The sequence below is a fragment of the Coptis chinensis genome, chromosome 2, assembly GCF_015680905.1.
Source record: "Coptis chinensis isolate HL-2020 chromosome 2, ASM1568090v1, whole genome shotgun sequence".
Lineage (NCBI taxonomy): Eukaryota > Viridiplantae > Streptophyta > Magnoliopsida > Ranunculales > Ranunculaceae > Coptis > Coptis chinensis.
This window is the reverse complement of record NC_141457.1, coordinates 82704132-82723361: the sequence shown is the minus strand read 5'-3', so window position 1 is coordinate 82723361 and position 19230 is coordinate 82704132. Positions and strand designations below refer to the sequence as shown.

The following is a 19230-nucleotide window of genomic DNA, read 5'->3' as shown; positions in this document are numbered from 1 at the left end:
GTTAAAATAAAAATAAATAAAGAAACAATATAACTAGTAATGATATTTTATTACCATTATAGACTTGAACTCCTTCTTCACCTTTCTCCAGTTCTAAACTGCTAGAGGTGCATACTTGCGGCAAATTATGCCAACTTCATAAGGAAATTGTTCACTCCAACTCCCTACAGGTTTTGACCTCCCTGGTGGAATCTCAATTCTCGGTTTCTGACCTGTCCTTGCTTTATGATTGATTAGAGTTGTGTTCTTTGCTTTATCTCTTTTTTTAGTGGGAAGTAATGATGTCGAAGCTGTTTATAAAAAAAAAAAAAAAACCCCTCAGTCTGCCGCAAAAAGCTAAAAGTTTTACTTCTTATTTGCTTTACCTCTTCCATTTGTGCTGTTTGTATGGAAAAAAAATTGTCTTACCAGCACCAGACCCGCTAGACGATCCTGCAGAAACATTGGGCCTAGACTGAGGCAGTGTACGAGAACTTGCAGTATGACCACCAGGTTCCATGACTACAAAAAAATATACATGGAGAGAAAAATTGGAAGTATTTAACTCAATATAACCTATAATTTAGATGGACTAAAAACAAAGATGCCAATAAAAATTGATATCATACCACCAAGAGAAGCATCTGCTGATTGGGAGCTTGGCATAGATTGAGGCTGAGGCTGTGCATTAGAGCTTCTAGTGGTTCTTCTACCTGGGCCCATGACTGTACAAGAAATATATACTTACCAGCAAAAAATTAAAAAATTCTTATTGAACAGAAATCATTTTTCAAGTGTAAATAGCTGCATTCAATTCTCCCAAGTGTGGCCAGACACTAAAACTGAAAAAAAACAAAAACCCAAAAACCAAATACAAACAAGTAGATAGGAAGTCGCTACTGACATTATTGAAAAGGAATTCAAAACATAGATAACACTTTAGAGAACACATATAAACTTTCACATTTAAACTTAATCTATGTCAGTTCATCATCACTTGATATGACTTTCTCTTCTTCAGAACTACAATAGTTTATGAGCGTATCATCTTCTTCATCAAATTCGTCATCAACAATGAAATGATCATCCATCTGGGTTCTATTTACATTGGTCAAGACCACATCCGCATCAACTTCAGTTGGGATCAAATCATCCCTATTCAAAAGTACAGGTGCAAGTTCTTCCATTTGAATATTATCATTGTTACTTTCTTCAAGTGTTTGATCGTGTTGGACAATGCCATCCACTACATCCTGCTCCTCTTCTTGAAATGCGACGCCATGCCCTGCTACAATCTCTTCCTCTCTCTCAAAGAACGCCGTCATTACATTTCTAGGCTTTATCTTCTGGACAACTTGCCAACTACCTCACAGTTTAGTATCACTCACATAAAAGACTTGACCTGCTTGGGTAGCTAGCACAAATCGGTCGTCTTTGTACCAAGTTCGCGAGACATTAACACTAGTAACATGGCCATCTGTTTGTATTCCACTCCTTCCGTTGCCGACATCCCACCAATCACACTGGAAAAGATAAACTTTCTTGGAAGATAAATAGTTTAAGACTATGACATCAGTTCAAACACCATAAAAATCAATCTCTTTTGATTGGTGACACCCCTTGACAACAACACCACTATTTTGTGTTCGAAAATTTACTTCTCTATCCCTCGTGTGAAACCTGATCCCATTCACAATGTAGCCACTATATCGAATTGCACGAGGATCATGCCCACAAGCTAATGAATATAACTCATCAGTAGCTTCTGGGGAATTCTGAGATCGCAATTCATGCATCTATCAACAAAATGAACAACAATCAATAGAAAATATAATAATAATGAAAAACAGCAAGGAGGTATTTCCTTTGAAAACTTACTCATCGTTGAAACCATTCAGGAAAATATAGTTCCTGCCTCTCTTCCAAATTATGTGGACTTTGCGTAATAAGCTCTGCCCTAAGTTCACTACATATAGAAAATGTTGTATATATAAGAAAACATGTTAATAATGTGCATATATTGTGTCTTATTAAAAGTTGTACTTACTCAAGGTATGGTAATACTTCTACAGAATTATTTAACACGTAATAACGGGCCTTGTCATAATCTTTTAAGCTTAGGCTGATAACTTTAAAAGCCCCCAATGGTCGCACATTCTGTGAGAAAACAAGCAGCCCCGTGGGTTGTTTCTCTTGGCCACCATCAAAATTCCATTCTTCATGGTTGAAGCGTGTTTCAATATCTTGGAGATACATGGAACAGAAAGTGAGGCATTCGTTATCGATGTATGCTTCCGCAATTGAACCTTCTGGACGCGCCTTGTTTCGGACATACTGTTTTAAAGTATGTAAAAACCTGTTTAACAAATTATATTAATTGAAAGCAAAACAAAGTATATATTAAAAGTTACAAATGATATACATGTTACCTTTCAATGGGATACATCCACCGATACTGTACAGGTCCGCCAAGTAGTGCCTCGTGTGGTAAGTAAACAGCCAAGTAAACCATTACATCAAAAAATGCCGGTGGAAATATTTGTTCGAGTTTACAAAGTATCACGGCAATATCCTTCTCCATATTCTCGAGCACTTCTAACCTTAGTGTCTTGCAACACAACTCTTGGAAAAACACACCCAACTCAATCAATGCAATTACTACATCATTACACAAGAAACCACGTACCGCAGCTGGAAGAAAACGTTATAAAAGCACATGACAGTCATGGCTTTTCATTCCGGATACTTTACCCTTATTGGCATTCACACATCGAGATATATTTGATGCATGCATAAGCATCTGGAAATTTCACAGATTTCAGCCATTCACAGAATGCCTTTTTATCGGTAGATGACATTATATAGGATGCAGCCGGCATGATATACTTATTACCATTCGGAATTAGATGCAACTCCTTTCTAATACCCAATTTAGCCAAATCTAGTCGAGCTTTAAATGAATCTTTTGTTTTACCATCAATATTCAATAATGTTCCCAACACATTCTCACAAACGTTCTTTTCAATATGCATCACATCAAGATTATGACGCAACTCAAGGGATAGCCAATATGGTAAATCAAAAAATATACTCTTCTTTGTCCAATTTAACTCAAACTCGGTACGCTTCCTTTTCTTGTTAATCGGATTCTTTCCAAGTTTTTGTTCCTCGACCAAATTAACTTGTGATAACATATTAGCCCCATCCAAATCCTTTGGTTTTGGTCTGTTTTCAACCTTCCCGTTGAACAGATTTTTACCACATCTTCGCCAAGAATGTCGTGGTGGCAAGAAACGACGATTGGCCATATAGCATAACTTGTGGCCATTTTTTAAATACATAGAGACCGTGTCTTTGTTACAATTTGGGCAGGCCATTTTGCCTTTGGTGCTCCAACCAAACAAGTTCCCAAATGCAGGAAAGTCATTTATGGTCCACAACAACGTAGCATGCAACTTAAATGTTTGATTGGTCACAACATCGTATGTCTCCACGCCATTGTCCACAAATCTCTTAATTCATCTACTAGAGGCTGTAAATATACATCAATGTCATTTCCTGGGGATTTGGGACCAGGAATAAGAAGCGACATGAAAAGGAAAGGATCTTTCATACATTTCCAAGGAGGCAAATTATAAGGCACAAGCATTACCGGCCACATGCTATAAGAGGTACTCATGTCACCAAAAGGATTGAACCTATCACTTGCAAGGCCGAGGCGGACATTGCGAGGATCATTGGAAAACCACTCATACTCCTTGTCAAAATCTTTCCATGTTTTAGAATCCGCTGGGTGCTTGAATATATACATTCTCTTTCGGGACTTGTTTTTCTTTGTGCCACCTCATATCTACAGAAGTCATCCTTGACTTAAACAACCTTTGAAGCCTTGGTTTAAGTAGGAAATAGCGCAAAACCTTATGTGGTACTTTCTTACACTTGCCTTCAGAAGCTTTATACCTCGGTTCACCACATACCGGTTGAAGATCTTTGTATTTGTCCCAGAAAAGAGCACAATCGTATTTGCATGCATGTATAGCAATATACCCAAGTCCTAGTTCTCGCATTAATGTCTTAGCCTCATGATAGGACTTTGGCAGCGTCTCACCCGCAGGCAATGCAGCTTTAATCAATTCAAGAATCATATCAAATGATTTGTTACTCCAACAATTAATCACCTTCAGATGGAACAACTTCATGAGATAATCTAATTTGGAAAACTTTTGGCAACCTGGATACAAAGGCTGTCGCACTTCACTCAAAAGTTTATCAAACAAATTTGGATCGTCACCATTACCCCCATCACCATTACCCCCATTAAGACCAGAAGAGGTATCTGCATGTTGTGTTGTGGCAGTATAATTATCTCCACCCCTATATTGCATGTCTGGTACAGAATTATCCATAGGAGTCGGTCCTCTTAAATCTTGAAGCATGTCTTCCAACCCATCAAAACGAACTCCTTCATCACTACCAGCATCATCATAATCGTCATCGTCATCAGCAAGGTGCTCTTCATAACCTTCACCATGATGGAGCCAACGAGTGTAATGCTTGTCCATTCCATGTTCAAGAAAATGATCTCTTACTTCACTGATTTGCTTGTAGTACCTATTATTACAGATTTTACAAGGGCCAAGAGTCCTACCAGCGCTGTCTGCATGATTAGTAACAACCACAATGAATGCCTCAACACCTTCAATAAATTGACTGTCAAACCGATCTGGCAGATTCATCCAACTCTTGTCCATATTTACGTGCAATTGCTATGCATTGTAAGTGACAATATGTTAATAGCAGTACACACACGTAAGTGGCTTCTCTAAAGAACATTGAATTGAAAAAGACTACTTGTAAGGAGCCCGCCCCGTGGTCTCTAAAGGCACTAAGGTACACAGACCCACATTGAACAAAATCAATTTGGATTTAGAAGATGTTCGCATCCAAAACTAGCTAAACAAAACTCAACCAAACAAGCAAAAGGGTTCAAACAGACCAACAAATCATACAAAGTATTTATTATAAGCTTATCCCATTATCACGTGTTAGCCCCTCCCCTGGCTCTCTAAAGGCACTAAGGTACACATACCCACATTGAACAAAATCAATTTGAATTCAGAAGGTGTTCGCATCCAAAACTAGCTAAACAAAACTCAACCAAACAAGCCAAAGGGTTCAAACAGACCAACAAATCATACAAAGTATTTATTATAAGCTTATCCCATTATCACGTGTTAGCCATATAGATGATACTATCAAACGTTATCAAGTTTGATGGTGCTAAGAATATAATAATCCTAGATCAATTAACATTTCATGAGTTTGTCGCAAAAAGAATGCTCAATCTTATTGTAAACATGGTAAAAAAGAAGAAAAAAAATTATAAAGTGGACCAAACTTAAGTTCATAATCAAATACTTAGATTACTTCTACATTTGCAAAATGGACAAAAAAAGTAGCAATGTCAAATTACAAATCTAGTTTTTGTCCACCAATTTAAACAATATTTCAAAAGAAAACACTAACATTCACTTCTTATTCCTCTACTCCCAGGATCAAATTAAGTAATGGTACTCTTTAGGGAAAAAATAGATTTTAGTACTCCCTACTGAGTTATCCTAGCAAGCGCGGGTCCCATTCTATTTATTCCACTATAAGTTAGTTGGGTGGTCCTCAGAGTAGCGGCTCATTATTGGCATAAAAGCAAAGAAAGAATTTGAAGAAAAGATTTCGCTCGTGTTATGTACTATAAGAAAAGGTTTTTACCCCAGGATTTAGTTTGATCCTTTCTCCATACTCTTTATTAACCGGAATAACTCAACGCAATAGAAAAAATGAATAGAGGGAGCGGGCTTGCCCTAAACAAGAACTGAGACTAGGCACTGGATCAACTATTCACATATATCTCTTTCTTTTTCGATGCAATCAGACTCTCTTTTATTTTGATTTACACAAGTGGATCAACTATTCACATATATGATGCAAAAGTTAAAACACCTGTTGTCGTCCACTTTGAAATCTTTTTCTTTTCGACTCTTTGTAAAATGTCGCATTCAATCTCTAGTTGTAAACCCTTCTATTCAACCGATAGTCAATCTTCCGAACTGAGTGTGAATTGTAAATGTTCGGAACTGACCGTGAATGAGAGTCTACCTTGTCCAGAATTGTCCTCTCTCCTAACAACATGAGGTTTCATTAGCAAGACATTGACTTTGTTCAGAAACAGGCTTCTCGAGCCTCTCTCTACTCGATTTACCAAAGTCATTTGCTTAAGACCATCCTTTGTTGTTGTCTAACCACCCATTAATCGTAATAAAGTGAAATTCACTTTCATCTACTCATAGATAGAATGCAGTTGCTAGTACTGTCCTATCCTTATGAAGCAAGGAAATCCCAACTTTGGGGGTTATAATTGAAGTACTAAAGGTAAGAAAGTACAGGCGGACGTTACTTGATGCTATCAACCTCTCGTCCGGTGATAGCAATATAGGCACTCACTATTTCCGACAGGCATTCATTGGTTCATTTCTGAATGGGATGAACTCTGCACTTATTCTTTCTTTCAATCAATCATTCGAGGAATCACATAAGGACAATGAAGCACTACTATAGAAATGGCCATTTACCACGGTTGGTCAACTGGTATATACCACTATTCCCCTAATAAGAGTGGCTTATAGTCATTTACCACGGTACAAAACACTTTTCTAGTTTTGGAACAAGCAAATACCACTATTTTTGAAAAACAGTGGTATATAGCAAGACATAAACCACGGTACTATCAAATATTAGTCTAATTATTTTTTAGTATATGTATACCCCACGTTTTCTTAAAACCAGTGGTTTGGGCATAATTACACTTACCGTGAGAAAAAGCAGACAATCGGAGAAAGTCAAAAAAATTTAATTAAGGGTCGAAAATTAAACACTAAAATAGAAAGAAAAAAAACAAATGGGGGAAAGAAAACACATATGATAGAAAACCCAATTTCTCCATCTCCCACTTCTCTCTCTCCCCCCGATTTTTGCCACTAGGGTTCGCGAGTTGAGAAAAATTAGTCCCCACCTCTACACCAGTACGGTATCAACTTCCACCCGTCTTATGGAAAAACAACAAAAAAAAATCCAATGGCTACAAGAAAGAATTGCAAACATTGTTCCGATCTCGGTTAGAAAGAGAAAGCTGGAGATGAGCAAATAGAATAATAATGTCATTCTCATTCTTCAAGGCTTCAAGAGGCAAAGCTCCATTGGAACTGGTGAAAGCGATCAGAGATAGTTTGGTAGCTCTTGATATCAAAACTGTCGCCAGAAGTTAAAGCCCTTGAAAAAGTATACTACTCAATTTCGTTTTAATGTTTGTTATGCAAGTTTACATTTTTTTTTTTTTTTGAGAAATTGGGCATGTAAACAATGTCGTTGATCATATATTATACTTGTAAAAGGTCATAAAGATGATTTATTTGAAGTTGATGAATATTTTTTTTGTAAAAGGCTTTAGAAGAAGTAGAAAAGAATTTCCTTTCCATGAGACAATTGCTTTCTGGAGACGGAGAGGTAGAAGTCATGATGGTAAGTTGGTTTTGAGTTGTCCAGTGTTGGAAATTTTGGTTATGATAGAATGTGAGATTTGTCATTTGGAAATTTTATCTGTAGCGTTACCGAAACTTGAGTATGGAGTTTGTGGATGAGTTTGATAGAGGTGGGGATTTCCAGGTAAATGTATGTACCCCGAAGTTGAAATCGGCCCAAGTTTGTAGGCCCGTGTTTTGCGCATGTTTGGTTGGAGAATACTCCTTGTTTAGTTAGTGATGACCTTGATGTGTATCAAATTAAGTATTATGGGATTGATAAAGATCTTTATCTTGAATGGTTGGTGAGAATTATGACAGGGATGGCATATCTCAAAGCTGTAACTATGTCCGGTTCACTTCTTAAGGTACGCGATTTGACCATAGTCTTTTGTTTTTAACATGTACTTGAATATTTGGCGTAGGCACTTAATTATGAGATCAAATTAGTTAGGTAGAACGCTAGACTTTTTTACAACTGCATGAAGTAGGACTTGCCTTTTGCTCAACCCGTAATTGAGATTAGTGTTTTCTAAGGAGTTAATCGAGCGTGCTTCTATGGGATATTCAGAAGTCTTAGTCTCAATATCCTCAACTGGAAGAACTTGACCTATGGGAGAACTTGACCTATAGCTAACCTAGAGAGCAAAGAGTTGGGGGCAGAATGGGCCAGGGCATGGGATAGATTGAAGATGCCTTTGAACTAAGGAGAAATGGTCTATAAATCAAAGTAATTCCTTCTGACAGAGGAGAAACTAAGGTTTGTTATAGAGGTGAGGAGTACGAGTCTCGTAATCGGGAACCTGATCTAGATCGTACCCCAGAAACTACATAAATTGTTGATAGCATTCATTCCCTAGGTTACTTTAATTCCCTAAACTAAGGAGAGGGCGAAGCGAAAGGAAGAACGTGCGTGGAGCACACGGCGCGGTAGAAGCGTCAATGTAGCATGTGTGCATTACACTATGCAATACACAATTCCTAGCTTACTTGCCCTCTCGATCTCTTCCTTCCCCGAGCCTAGATTGATGAAAGAGTACAGGGATGTGAACCTACGGCTATCTATTCCTGCTTGACTTCATAAGAGAAGGGGGTGGGATACAAGGGAAAGCAAGCAGGGATATAAGGTTGGGCTCTTCCTGCTTGCTTCACACCAATCGGGATTTCTTGAATACAACCATTCTGCCAACGAAGGGAATGGTCGCCGCGGAGAATGACTGTGAGTAAGGGAACAACAACAGTAAGATCGGTTCGGGCGAGCCCTGCCCTTTCTTCCTTGCGTATTCACGCATCGGTAAAGTCGTCCTTAACTACGAAATGAGATTCAGGACACGATCGGAGAGCGGAAAACCTTTCTCGGCATTATGTGTGAGAGAGGGGAAAGCCCCTTCAACAAACCAGTAACTGTGGTGGCAAATTCAGGAAGATCATTGGGTCAATTCAATGTCCCACCGTACGGAAAGCAGGAAGGAGAGGTGTCTGATCTAAGCCCATCTTCTTTCCATTTGCAACTTCACTTAACCTGTCCCACTTGATGCTTCTAGCACCTTCCTAACCTTGAACCATCGAATCTGGTAGTAATTTCACTCGCATCTTCTTGAAAATGCACCCCGTCACATTGAAAGATTTGAATCTAACTAGAAATCGAAAGTTCCTATTACAAGTCTGGGATCTCATAACATAAGAGCATACCTGGATGGACAGTCCCCTTGTCCATTCGCCCCTGCGAAAAAGCACTCCTTTGCACAACGACCTTGACCCTACCGAGTGAACCATACCGTACCGAACTGTACCATACCAAGCCGGGGTTGAAAGATAGCAATCTGAGATTAATGAAAGAGAACAGCATGGGAATAAACCATACCATAAGAGACATTCCTGCTTCAGTCAATCAATCAGAAAGACAAAGATAGTTCACTTGAAGACCCTAATGATAGATGGTGCATGGAAGGTAAAAAACGTGTTCTTTAGATAAGAAAGCAGTTATTGAGTCAAACTCTGTGTGTTGACTTTCTCAAATATGCATGAGTTCAACATCGCTTTCGGCTTTTCTTGAATCATTCTGTTTTTTTCCATGGGAAGAACCAGTAGATGGACCAATGCCTATAGACGGTGTAGGCAGGATGAAGAAAAGTGTTTTTCTTAGTGTGAAAACACATAAAGTAGCGAAATTGGGTAGCTTCTTTTGTGAGCTTTGAGTTGTGGACCGAACGTTAAAGAGAGAAAGCGCCTTTGGAAGAAAGAGCCTCTCTGAATGAACCTTTATTGTTATTCGTGCTTAATACTTTCTCACATGACGACGCAAAAGCTCCAACAGTTTGACGAGAGAGGCAATCCGAAGCAAGTGGGAAAAGTCCCGTTGGCCCGAACGCAAATAGGAACGGTTGTTGAATCGTAGGGAAGCTTTACTTTCCTAGCTAACGAGAAAGAAAACAAATCAATAACAGTCTATAAGAATGATTAACATGCATCTCCACGGGAGGAGATAGGGAATGATCGTATTTATGACATACCAACTTCCGCAAGGCCTCTCAATGAACTGAACAATATTTCACGCCATATTTAACACACCGGATTCTAGCCTATAGGTGTGCTTTTCTGAGATGAAAGATGTACAGATGATTGATTCTGGGCAGACTCCTTCCTCCTGATGTTGTAAAATAGGATGTTAAGTGTTATGTCTGCCACAAGGGAACTACTCCCTTCTACTGTAGCTGTAAACGTGGGCCTTTGATCCTGGCTCATAAGGAAGGCTAGCCTTGCCTTAAAGGGTTCACCCTTGGCCATTGATGGATAAAAGCAATTCCCATGACTAGATTCTATAATTAGGGCAGTGGGAAGACCCAGAGAAAACAAAGCAGAAAATGTTCCCTCAAGCAAGAGCCTTTGGCTTGCTATGTCAAAAATGAAACCTGGCAAAAAGGAAGTGAACGGCTGATTCCAATGTTGCAGGGCCGGCTCTCTATTACATTACAGAGATGGCTTAGGCCCTTTTCCTCATCCACGGTATGCCGACCGGAAGGCCCGATATTCATTCTCAAAGGCAGGGTCAGAGGAAGTGAAAGGAATCAATAAAGAAAGAGAAAAAGTGTACCCTAGGTATCAATCAACTGGGGCTTCGGCCCTACTAATGCTTGCTCGTCGAATCGAATAAAATCACTTGATTGATTCAACTACATCAACCAGTGCTGCGAAGGGCCAATGTACGCCCACTAAATGGTGATTCAATTCAAGCGATGCACTTCTCATGCTGCTCACTTCGCTTCTTTTTTCTCCATTGCCTAGTCTCGGTTCTCATTTAGGGCAAGCCCGCTCCCTCTAGTCATTTTTTCTATTGTGTTGAGCTATTCCGGTAAATAAAGAGTAGAGAGAAAGGATCAAACTAAATCCTGAGGTAAAACCCTTTCTTACAGTACACAACACGAGTGGACTCTTTTCTTCAAATTCTTTCTTTGCCTATATGCCAATAATCAGTTGCTATTCTGAGGACCACCCAACTAACTTATAGTGGAATAACTAGAAGGGGACCCCGCGCTTGCTAGGATAACTCAGTAGGGAGTACTAAAATCTATTTTTACCCTAAAGAGTACCACATAGTAAGAAAAGGAATAAATTCTTAGAGGCATTCTCATTCTTGATAGCCACGTGAGATACCTAACCAAGGAGAAATCCTGTACGCTTTCGAGATGGCTTTGCGCATAGAGCCGAGATAGGCCAGTTTTAGTTTTCTGAATGGTAATAGATTTTTAGTTGTTTGTATTGTCCGTAGATCTCGTCTTTATGTAGTGTTCGAAAGAGTTAACCTTTTATTTTGCCATCCTCCGGCAGAAAAAGAACCCCTCCCCTTTCACTCAAGCTTGATGGTGCTAAGAAAATAATAATTCCAGGTCAATTAATAATTCAAGAGATTATCCCCAGAACATGGCAAAAAAGAAGAAGAACCCCCGTATTTAACACACCGGATTCTAGCCTATAGGTGTGCTTTTCTGAGATGAAAGATGTACAGATGATTGATTCTGGGCAGACTCCTTCCTCCTGATGTTGTAAAATAGGATGTTAAGTGTTATGTCTGCCACAAGGGAACTACTCCCTTCTACTGTAGCTGTAAACGTGGGCCTTTGATCCTGGCTCATAAGGAAGGCTAGCCTTGCCTTAAAGGGTTCACCCTTGGCCATTGATGGATAAAAGCAATTCCCATGACTAGATTCTATAATTAGGGCAGTGGGAAGACCCAGAGAAAACAAAGCAGAAAATGTTCCCTCAAGCAAGAGCCTTTGGCTTGCTATGTCAAAAATGAAACCTGGCAAAAGGAAGTGAACGGCTGATTCCAATGTTGCAGGGCCGGCTCTCTATTACATTACAGAGATGGCTTAGGCCCTTTTCCTCATCCACGGTATGCCGACCGGAAGGCCCGATATTCATTCTCAAAGGCAGGGTCAGAGGAAGTGAAAGGAATCAATAAAGAAAGAGAAAAGTGTACCCTAGGTATCAATCAACTGGGGCTTCGTCCTACTAATGCTTGCTCGTCGAACGAATAAAATCACTTGATTGATTCAACTACATCAACCAGTGCTGCGAAGGGCCAATGTACGCCCACTAAATGGTGATTCAATTCAAGCGATGCACTTCTCATGCTGCTCACTTCGCTTATTTTTTCTCCATTGCCTAGTCTCGGTTCTCATTTAGGGCAAGCCCGCTCCCTCTAGTCATTTTTTCTATTGTGTTGAGCTATTCCGGTTAATAAAGAGTAGAGAGAAAGGATCAAACTAAATCCTGAGGTAAAACCCTTTCTTATAGTACACAACACGAGTGGACTCTTTTCTTCAAATTCTTTCTTTGCCTATATGCCAATAATCAGTTGCTATTCTGAGGACCACCCAACTAACTTATAGTGGAATAACTAGAAGGGGACCCCGCGCTTGCTAGGATAACTCAGTAGGGAGTACTAAAATCTATTTTTACCCTAAAGAGTACCACATAGTAAGAAAAGGAATAAATTCTTAGAGGCATTCTCATTCTTGATAGCCACGTGAGATACCCTAACCAAGGAGAAATCCTATACGCTTTCGAGATGGCTTGCGGCATAGAGCCGAGATAGGCCAGTTTTAGTTTTCTGAATGGTAATAGATTTTTAGTTGTTTGTATTGTCCGTAGATCTCGTCTTTATGTAGTGTTCGAAAGAGTTAACCTTTTATTTTGCCATCCTCCGGGCAGAAAAGAACCCCTCCCCTTCACTCAAGCTTGATGGTGCTAAGAAAATAATAATTCCAGGTGAATTAATAATTCAAGAGATTATCCCCAGAACATGGCAAAAAAGAAGAAGAACCCCCACTCAAGCTAAGAAAATAATAATTCCAGCTCAATTAATAATTCAAGAGATTGTCCAAGAACATGGCAAAGAAGAAGAAAAAAAAATATAGAGTGGACCAAACTTAAGTTCATAATCAAATATTTATACTACTTCTACACTTGCAAAGTGGACAAAAAAAAAATAGCATTGCCAAATTACATCTCTAGTTTTTACCCACCAAATTATAGACCGTACCCTTCAAGACATGTTTCCTGAGTTGTCCCTTTATAGCATATTTAACTAAAAGGGTCATATATCGACCAAGATTTATTGTGCTTCTAGATATCAACCAAATTTATTCTTTTTTTTTTTTAACTAAGTGAGCAAGAGTTTGTATTAATATTCAAACAAAGAATCTATCCAATTTTTTTTTTATAGAGTGAAGTGAATACAACTTCAAGTCTAAACTCAAAAAAAAATGCATTGGTCAACTAAATTTGGCTTTGATAGTAATAGTGAACCCCCTACATGCACTTAATCAAATAACACATTCACAAATTTCAGACAATGTTAAGTATCTAGCAATGGATTCTACAACACAGTTCATTTCAACAGTACAACGATATTTCTAAAAGAATAGTCAAGAGCACATCAAACAAGATAACCCAAAAAATAAATTCTAGCATGATTAGAACAAAAACCCCAAAAGTACCTTAGCTTTTCCGCTGAAGAACTGTTTCAGTGAATTTTTCGGTTGCAACAAAGCCTTAGCTTTTCTACCTAAAGTATCTAAACAAAGTAGTATTCAGTAGACAAAGAGAGCAATTGAAGTATAAACTTGAAAGTTTTGATTTTTAGAGTATTGAAGAAAAAAAAACCCCAAAATTAACCAAACCCAATCTAAACAAACTCCATTAAAACAAACCCCACATTATAGCAAAATGAAGCAAACAATTCACATTAGAAAGGTCTAAATTTTCACTACCCTTCATAGATCATATAACCAACACTAAGAGAACAAAAAAAATCAAAAATTTAAACACCCCAAACCCCAAAACTGAAAACACCCGAAGCATAATTTGTACTATAGCAAAACCCCAGAAGTCATAATTTGCACTATAACAAAACCCAAAATTAGTAACAATTGAAGTCATAATCAAATAATTAATATACCTGCCAACAAGAAGAGGAGAATATTCATAAATACATAAGTTCTCAATTGAGAGAGAGAGGAAAGATATATATAGAGTGAGAGAGAGAGACTTACTGGTGGTGTGAGACAGACTGGAAATCGCAAGTTGCAACCTTTTTTTTTTTGCTTTTGGTTTTTGTAGTGGTGGCATGAGACAATGTGATGAAGTTTTGAAGTTTTGGTTTTGTGTTGTTTTCTTTTTCAACTTTCCTGAAAATATAAGCGCGAAATATCTGAAACATTGGACGCGTTTAGTGAAAACTTAGCAGCCAAATAACTAAAATGGGGGTAAAAACAAAACGACAACATCTACCACTTACCTAAAGAAGACCAGCGACATATACGGAAGCGTATCTGATGTTATAGTTGTTGCTACCATTTGTAGCGTTGCTGATACTTATTATCATTTTCGATGCTTAAAAGCGTAGTTAAAAGGGGGCCAAAAGAAAATGAAAGCATTTATTACCTTAGAGAACACCAACAATGTATACAAAAGCATAGCCGATGCTATAGTTGTTGCTACTCTTGATAAATATTATCATTATCGACGCTTAAAAACGTAGCTATTGAACTTTAACAAAATATAAACTATTTTCTTTAGAAAATAAAACATGGAATATCTTTACCAACCGTTAAAAGCGTAGCAATTAGTACCCCACAATGTACACTACCAAAATTTATTTGCTACCCTTAAAAGCGTCGCAGATGTTGTATATCAGCAACAGTTTGAAAGCGTCGGTAATAATATGGTCGCAAAAGGTCCCATCTCTTGTAGTGTCTATAGCTTTCAAGTTTGTTCTTTATTTCAATCAAGTTATTTCTTTCATGTTTGTGCTTTCAATCAACAATCTTTTCTAATGTTTTTCAATACAAAGTTTAGTTCACAACACAAGTCCTAAAGCTATTATTCCTACCTTGTCTCCTTTTTAACTCCCATCTATCCAAGTTCAAAACAATTTATGGTGAACTTCAAATTAATACTTTTTGAAATACTCACACAGGCTACTTCAGCAAGCCAACTGCAAGCCATGGCAAATACCTTTGCACCATTTTTTTTTTTTTTTTTTTCTCTCTCTCTCTTGAGGGCCCCATACATTTTTTTAATATATATATTTTTATTAAATTCACCACACATTGATATAAAATGATTATTTCATTTGATTGTAATTGTATGTGAAGAAAAACCATTTTTAAGGTTGTTAGCTATACTTTTAAATTAGTTAACATTTTAAATACCACAAAAACTATGCATTTCATTAACAAAATAAAATTTTGAAAATATAAATGAATGTTATGATTTTGTATATAATTTATTTCTAAGAAGTTTATGTATTGTGTATAGTTTTCAAGTACACATTAAATTACCTGGAGACGAATATATTAAATTAATAAAGAAATCATATATTTTTTTCGATCAGCAATAGATAGTGTGACAAAATTCTTCTGATAAAGAGAAGATTAATCGTGGGGAGAAGATCAATCGTGGGTTTAGTAGTAGTAGTTAGTAGCAGTAGCAGTAGCAGTAGCTCCACAAAAATTCGTCTCAATTGGATATGTCTAGCTTTATTAAAAATAGTGTTTAAATTGTGGACCGTTAGATAAATATCGACCTTAATATATATATATATATATATCAGCCCGGCTCCTAAAATGACCTTAAAATAAGTACCAAATTATGTACCAAATCTAAAACAACCCACAACTTCACCTACAAAAGGTTTTTGAAAACTCTCAAGCAATATGTTCGTAATAAAGCACACCCAGAAGGATCCATTGTTGAAGCCTACATTGACACTGAATGTCTCACATTCTGCTCAATGCATCTAGAAGGAATTGAAACACATTCCAATCGTGAAGAGCGAAATTATGATGGTGATCATTCTGAACAAGTCAAAGGGTTGCATGTTTTCACACAAAAGGTTTGACCATTAGGAGCTCCCCAAATTATCGAACTTGGTGTGAAGGATTTCAATAAGGCTCAATACTATGTGTTGAATAATTCAGAAGAAATATCTTCACATTTTGAGTAAGTCCCCAACTTAGTTCTTTGACATTGTATTTATTATATATGCAATTTTTTATTTTAAATACGCAGTCAACACATGGTTGAGCTTAAAAGACAAAGTCTGCATGAATTAGACAAAAGGCAAGAGCGACACTTTGCTTAATGGTTTAAAAAATGCGTAAGTATTGGTTGAGTTTTTCAAGTAGTTCCTTTACTTGAGTTTGAGAATTTTGTATTCGAATTAATTTTTTTTTTAATCAATATAGATGCAAGTAATGCGTAGAGAGAAATCTTCTGAAGCAAGCGACGAACTGTATTCATTAACATGTGGGCCTGATCATCGTGTGACTCGGTATAGTGGTTGCATTGTTAATGGAGTTATATTTCATACCAAGGACCGTAAGACAACACTCTGAACCCAGAATAGTGGCGTGGTTGTAAACGGCGAACACCAGTCAAAAGAAATGGACTTTTATGGTGTTCTAACAGATGTTTTAGAGCTAAATTACTTATTTGGAAATCGAGTTTTTCTTTTCAAGTGTGACTGGTGGGATGTTGGAAATAGAAGGACGGGAATAAATATAGATGACAATTTCACTAGTGTTAATGTCTCAAAGAAGCTAGTGGTATAATGATCACTCATTTGTGTTGGCGACCCAAGCAACTCAAGTTTTCTATTTGGAAGATACCAAATTGTGTGGTACTTGGCAAGTTATGCAAAAGGTAACTCATCAAAATGTGTATGATGTTCTAGCTAGAGAAATATGATGTGACTATTCCAGAGAATGATGATGAGGCTTATCAACAAGAGTAGCTTGGAAGGGAAGAAATCCAAAGTGAAGATGTTGCACTTGTACAATTAAACAGGGAGGATGTGGAGCCTGATGAAGTTGATAAGAATGTGGTAAATCAAAATCTGATGGTTGTAGGCAATGACTTCATTGATGACAATTCTGAGGTTGAAGAAGATGATACATTACTAGACTATTACAGTGAAGAAGAAGGGAATGCTTCTAGTGATAGTGATTACCGACATTGATTAGAAGTTCATGTAATAACATTATAAATCATGAATGAGTATAGTATTATTACTTCTAATTTTTCTTATTATATTAATTTTCTTTTAGTTATTCTTCTTTTTATTTGTCATTTATGGTTTTCATTAAATTATCCATTTTGAATGTATACCATTGTTATTTGTCAATTTATTGCTTATTGATATTATGGGAATGCATTTCTGACACTTATTGAACTAATCTATATTTCTCGCCCTAATTTTTTGTTCTATTTTACGTTGTGGTTTTATTATTTGTGATTAATGATAAGTGCTCAAAAAGTGTATGTTAACCTTCAACTATACCTCTTGTTTAGCTATCTTAGTGGACTAACAGTGATTGTAAGTCATGTTTTATGATTCTACAGGTGAAAAAAAGAGTACGTTTTGTAGAATATTAGGGAAAAAGGGTTAAAACGGAGCAATTCGGAGCATTAAGGATCACATGGGAAGCCCGTGGACAATCATGGAGAAGGCCAAGGAATTGAAGCTATGAAATATGCGACTTGTACCTATTTTAAAGCCTATTTGGAAGCCCAAGGCAAAAGGATTTGTTGCTTGGACCAATGCCCGCAATGCCCGCAAAAGAGGAAAGAAGGATGGAGCAAAAGAGGAAAAACAGACTCTTGCGTCTGGGACGCAAGGCCCGTGTGTCCAGACGCATGAATCGACACTGTAGCCCTCCTCTTTTATAGTTTTGGAAACAAAGTTGGACTCTGAAAGAAGTTGATTTGTAATAGAAAAAAGCCACAGTTTGGGATGTTTCTAGAACTCATTGTAACCCCTATAAATAGAGGACCTAAGTGCCTCATGAAACTCGCCAATTCAATTACATTCTTGTCTCCAGAACTTGAGGCAGAGAGAGATTAATAATAAAAGATTCGGTTTTAACTAGTCAAGTCTTGATAAATTAGTCGGTCTTTCTAGTTTTATGTTCTTCAACTTTTCTTCTTCTCGTTATTCGTGTTTTTCCTTCTTCATGGAAGGCTAATATTCTCGTTCAAGGGAGGAGATGAAGCCAGTGTTTAAGGTTTGGTGATTCTTTTGGTTCATGGTGTTCTCCAATCAGGTGAGTTCTTCATGCCTGTTTAGTTATTAGTTGCATTGCTCAGACCAGGGAATGAAAGTATAGATTAAGGTTTTTATTTATTACAATTGAATATCATGCTAGTTTAGGATTTTATTTATTGCAATTGAATATTTGCTAGTGACATGCTTTTATTTGTTGCAATTGAATATAATACTAGAATAGGGTTTTATTTATTGTAACTGAATATTATATTATTATTCTCTACTTTTCTTCTAGTTGTGGTGTGTTCTAGAGTAAGGGAAGTATTCCTTGTGTTTGCCTTAGATGGTGATTCATTGAATAGCTGCCCAAGCTCACATAAAATAAAAGAAGATATTAATAACATATACATAGGAATAACATATAAGTAGAAATAATTGTTTAACGATGTTTCACCCAAAAAAGGCATCAACACTTGCTTGATTGCCCGATTGTAGTCTACTTGGAGAACAACATGAAGCAAAAGGTCATTAAATTAAAAGCAATGGTGGATTCTAATCTCTTGAATTCCCTCTCCAATAAATTCTTAATACTTTATTTAGTTTAGTTTAGTTTAGCATTAGAATCTACAATATATATAATCATAGTTTTTAATCCCTCAAACCTCATGTCCAGTCATGTCCTTCATATAACATACATTTAAAAGTGGAACGATATCCTACTCATCATTTACTCATTGAGGGATAATTAGGTTTTGATACGCTTTTGTTTTGTTCAACGACACATTCCATATACCATCTCATTCTCCACACACAAAAAGAGCGCGTGTCAATTAACCCTTCATGTCTCTTATGTAGTTATGGGACCTGGTCGTCCTCGACGTCCATATGCTAGTGAGCAGCCTCAATCCAGTCAGGGTGGTTCTTGTATGGGAGATAAACTCATTCTTTTAATTTGTTTTAATTTACTTTTTTATTACGTACAAATACCTTACCTTCATTCTGACTATTTTTTATGTTATAAATAGCTTCTACAACCAATCGTAAAAGGGTTAAAGGAAGGGCAAAATATAAATATCTTACAAAACACATCAAGAGGGGTGGCGGGAAACCAAGAATAGAGATTCTTCA

The 19230-nt window shown here is 37.2% G+C and overlaps 1 protein-coding gene and 2 long non-coding RNA genes across 4 annotated transcripts; 2 read left to right on the top strand and 1 right to left on the bottom strand.

The window, feature by feature from the left end:
* Nucleotides 1-60: 60 nt before the first annotated feature.
* On the bottom strand, nucleotides 61-796 carry LOC147518306 (uncharacterized). Its single transcript, XM_086594759.1, has 3 exons — nucleotides 609-796; nucleotides 409-501; nucleotides 61-290 (listed from the first exon to the last, which is right to left on the bottom strand). The coding sequence occupies exons 1-3, from the start codon at nucleotides 700-702 to the stop codon at nucleotides 94-96; spliced, it is 384 nt and encodes a 127-aa protein (XP_086450885.1). The 5' UTR covers nucleotides 703-796; the 3' UTR covers nucleotides 61-93.
* Nucleotides 797-6851: 6055 nt separating this feature from the next.
* Nucleotides 6852-17977, top strand: LOC147518304 (uncharacterized). 2 transcript variants are annotated; one of them, XR_015211750.1, is made up of 3 exons: nucleotides 6887-7311; nucleotides 7474-7918; nucleotides 17460-17977. It is a non-coding gene; the product is annotated as an uncharacterized LOC147518304 (long non-coding RNA). The 2 variants fall into 2 exon arrangements; XR_015211751.1 differs by lacking the exon at nucleotides 17460-17977 and having other exon boundaries at nucleotides 6852-7311; nucleotides 7474-7849.
* Nucleotides 16126-17132, top strand: LOC147518305 (uncharacterized). The gene is made up of 2 exons (XR_015211752.1): nucleotides 16126-16215; nucleotides 16304-17132. It is a non-coding gene; the product is annotated as an uncharacterized LOC147518305 (long non-coding RNA).
* Nucleotides 17978-19230: the final 1253 nt, after the last annotated feature.

Coding starts and splice junctions, on each gene's coding strand:
- LOC147518306 (XM_086594759.1), bottom strand. CDS start 702: ATGGGCCCAGGTAGAAGAACCACTAGAAGCTCTAATGCACAGCCTCAG. Junction 502..608: donor AGCAGATGCTTCTCTTGGTG/GTATGATATCAA, acceptor ATTTTTTTGTAG/TCATGGAACCTGGTGGTCAT. Junction 291..408: donor GTCTAGCGGGTCTGGTGCTG/GTAAGACAATTT, acceptor TTTTATAAACAG/CTTCGACATCATTACTTCCC.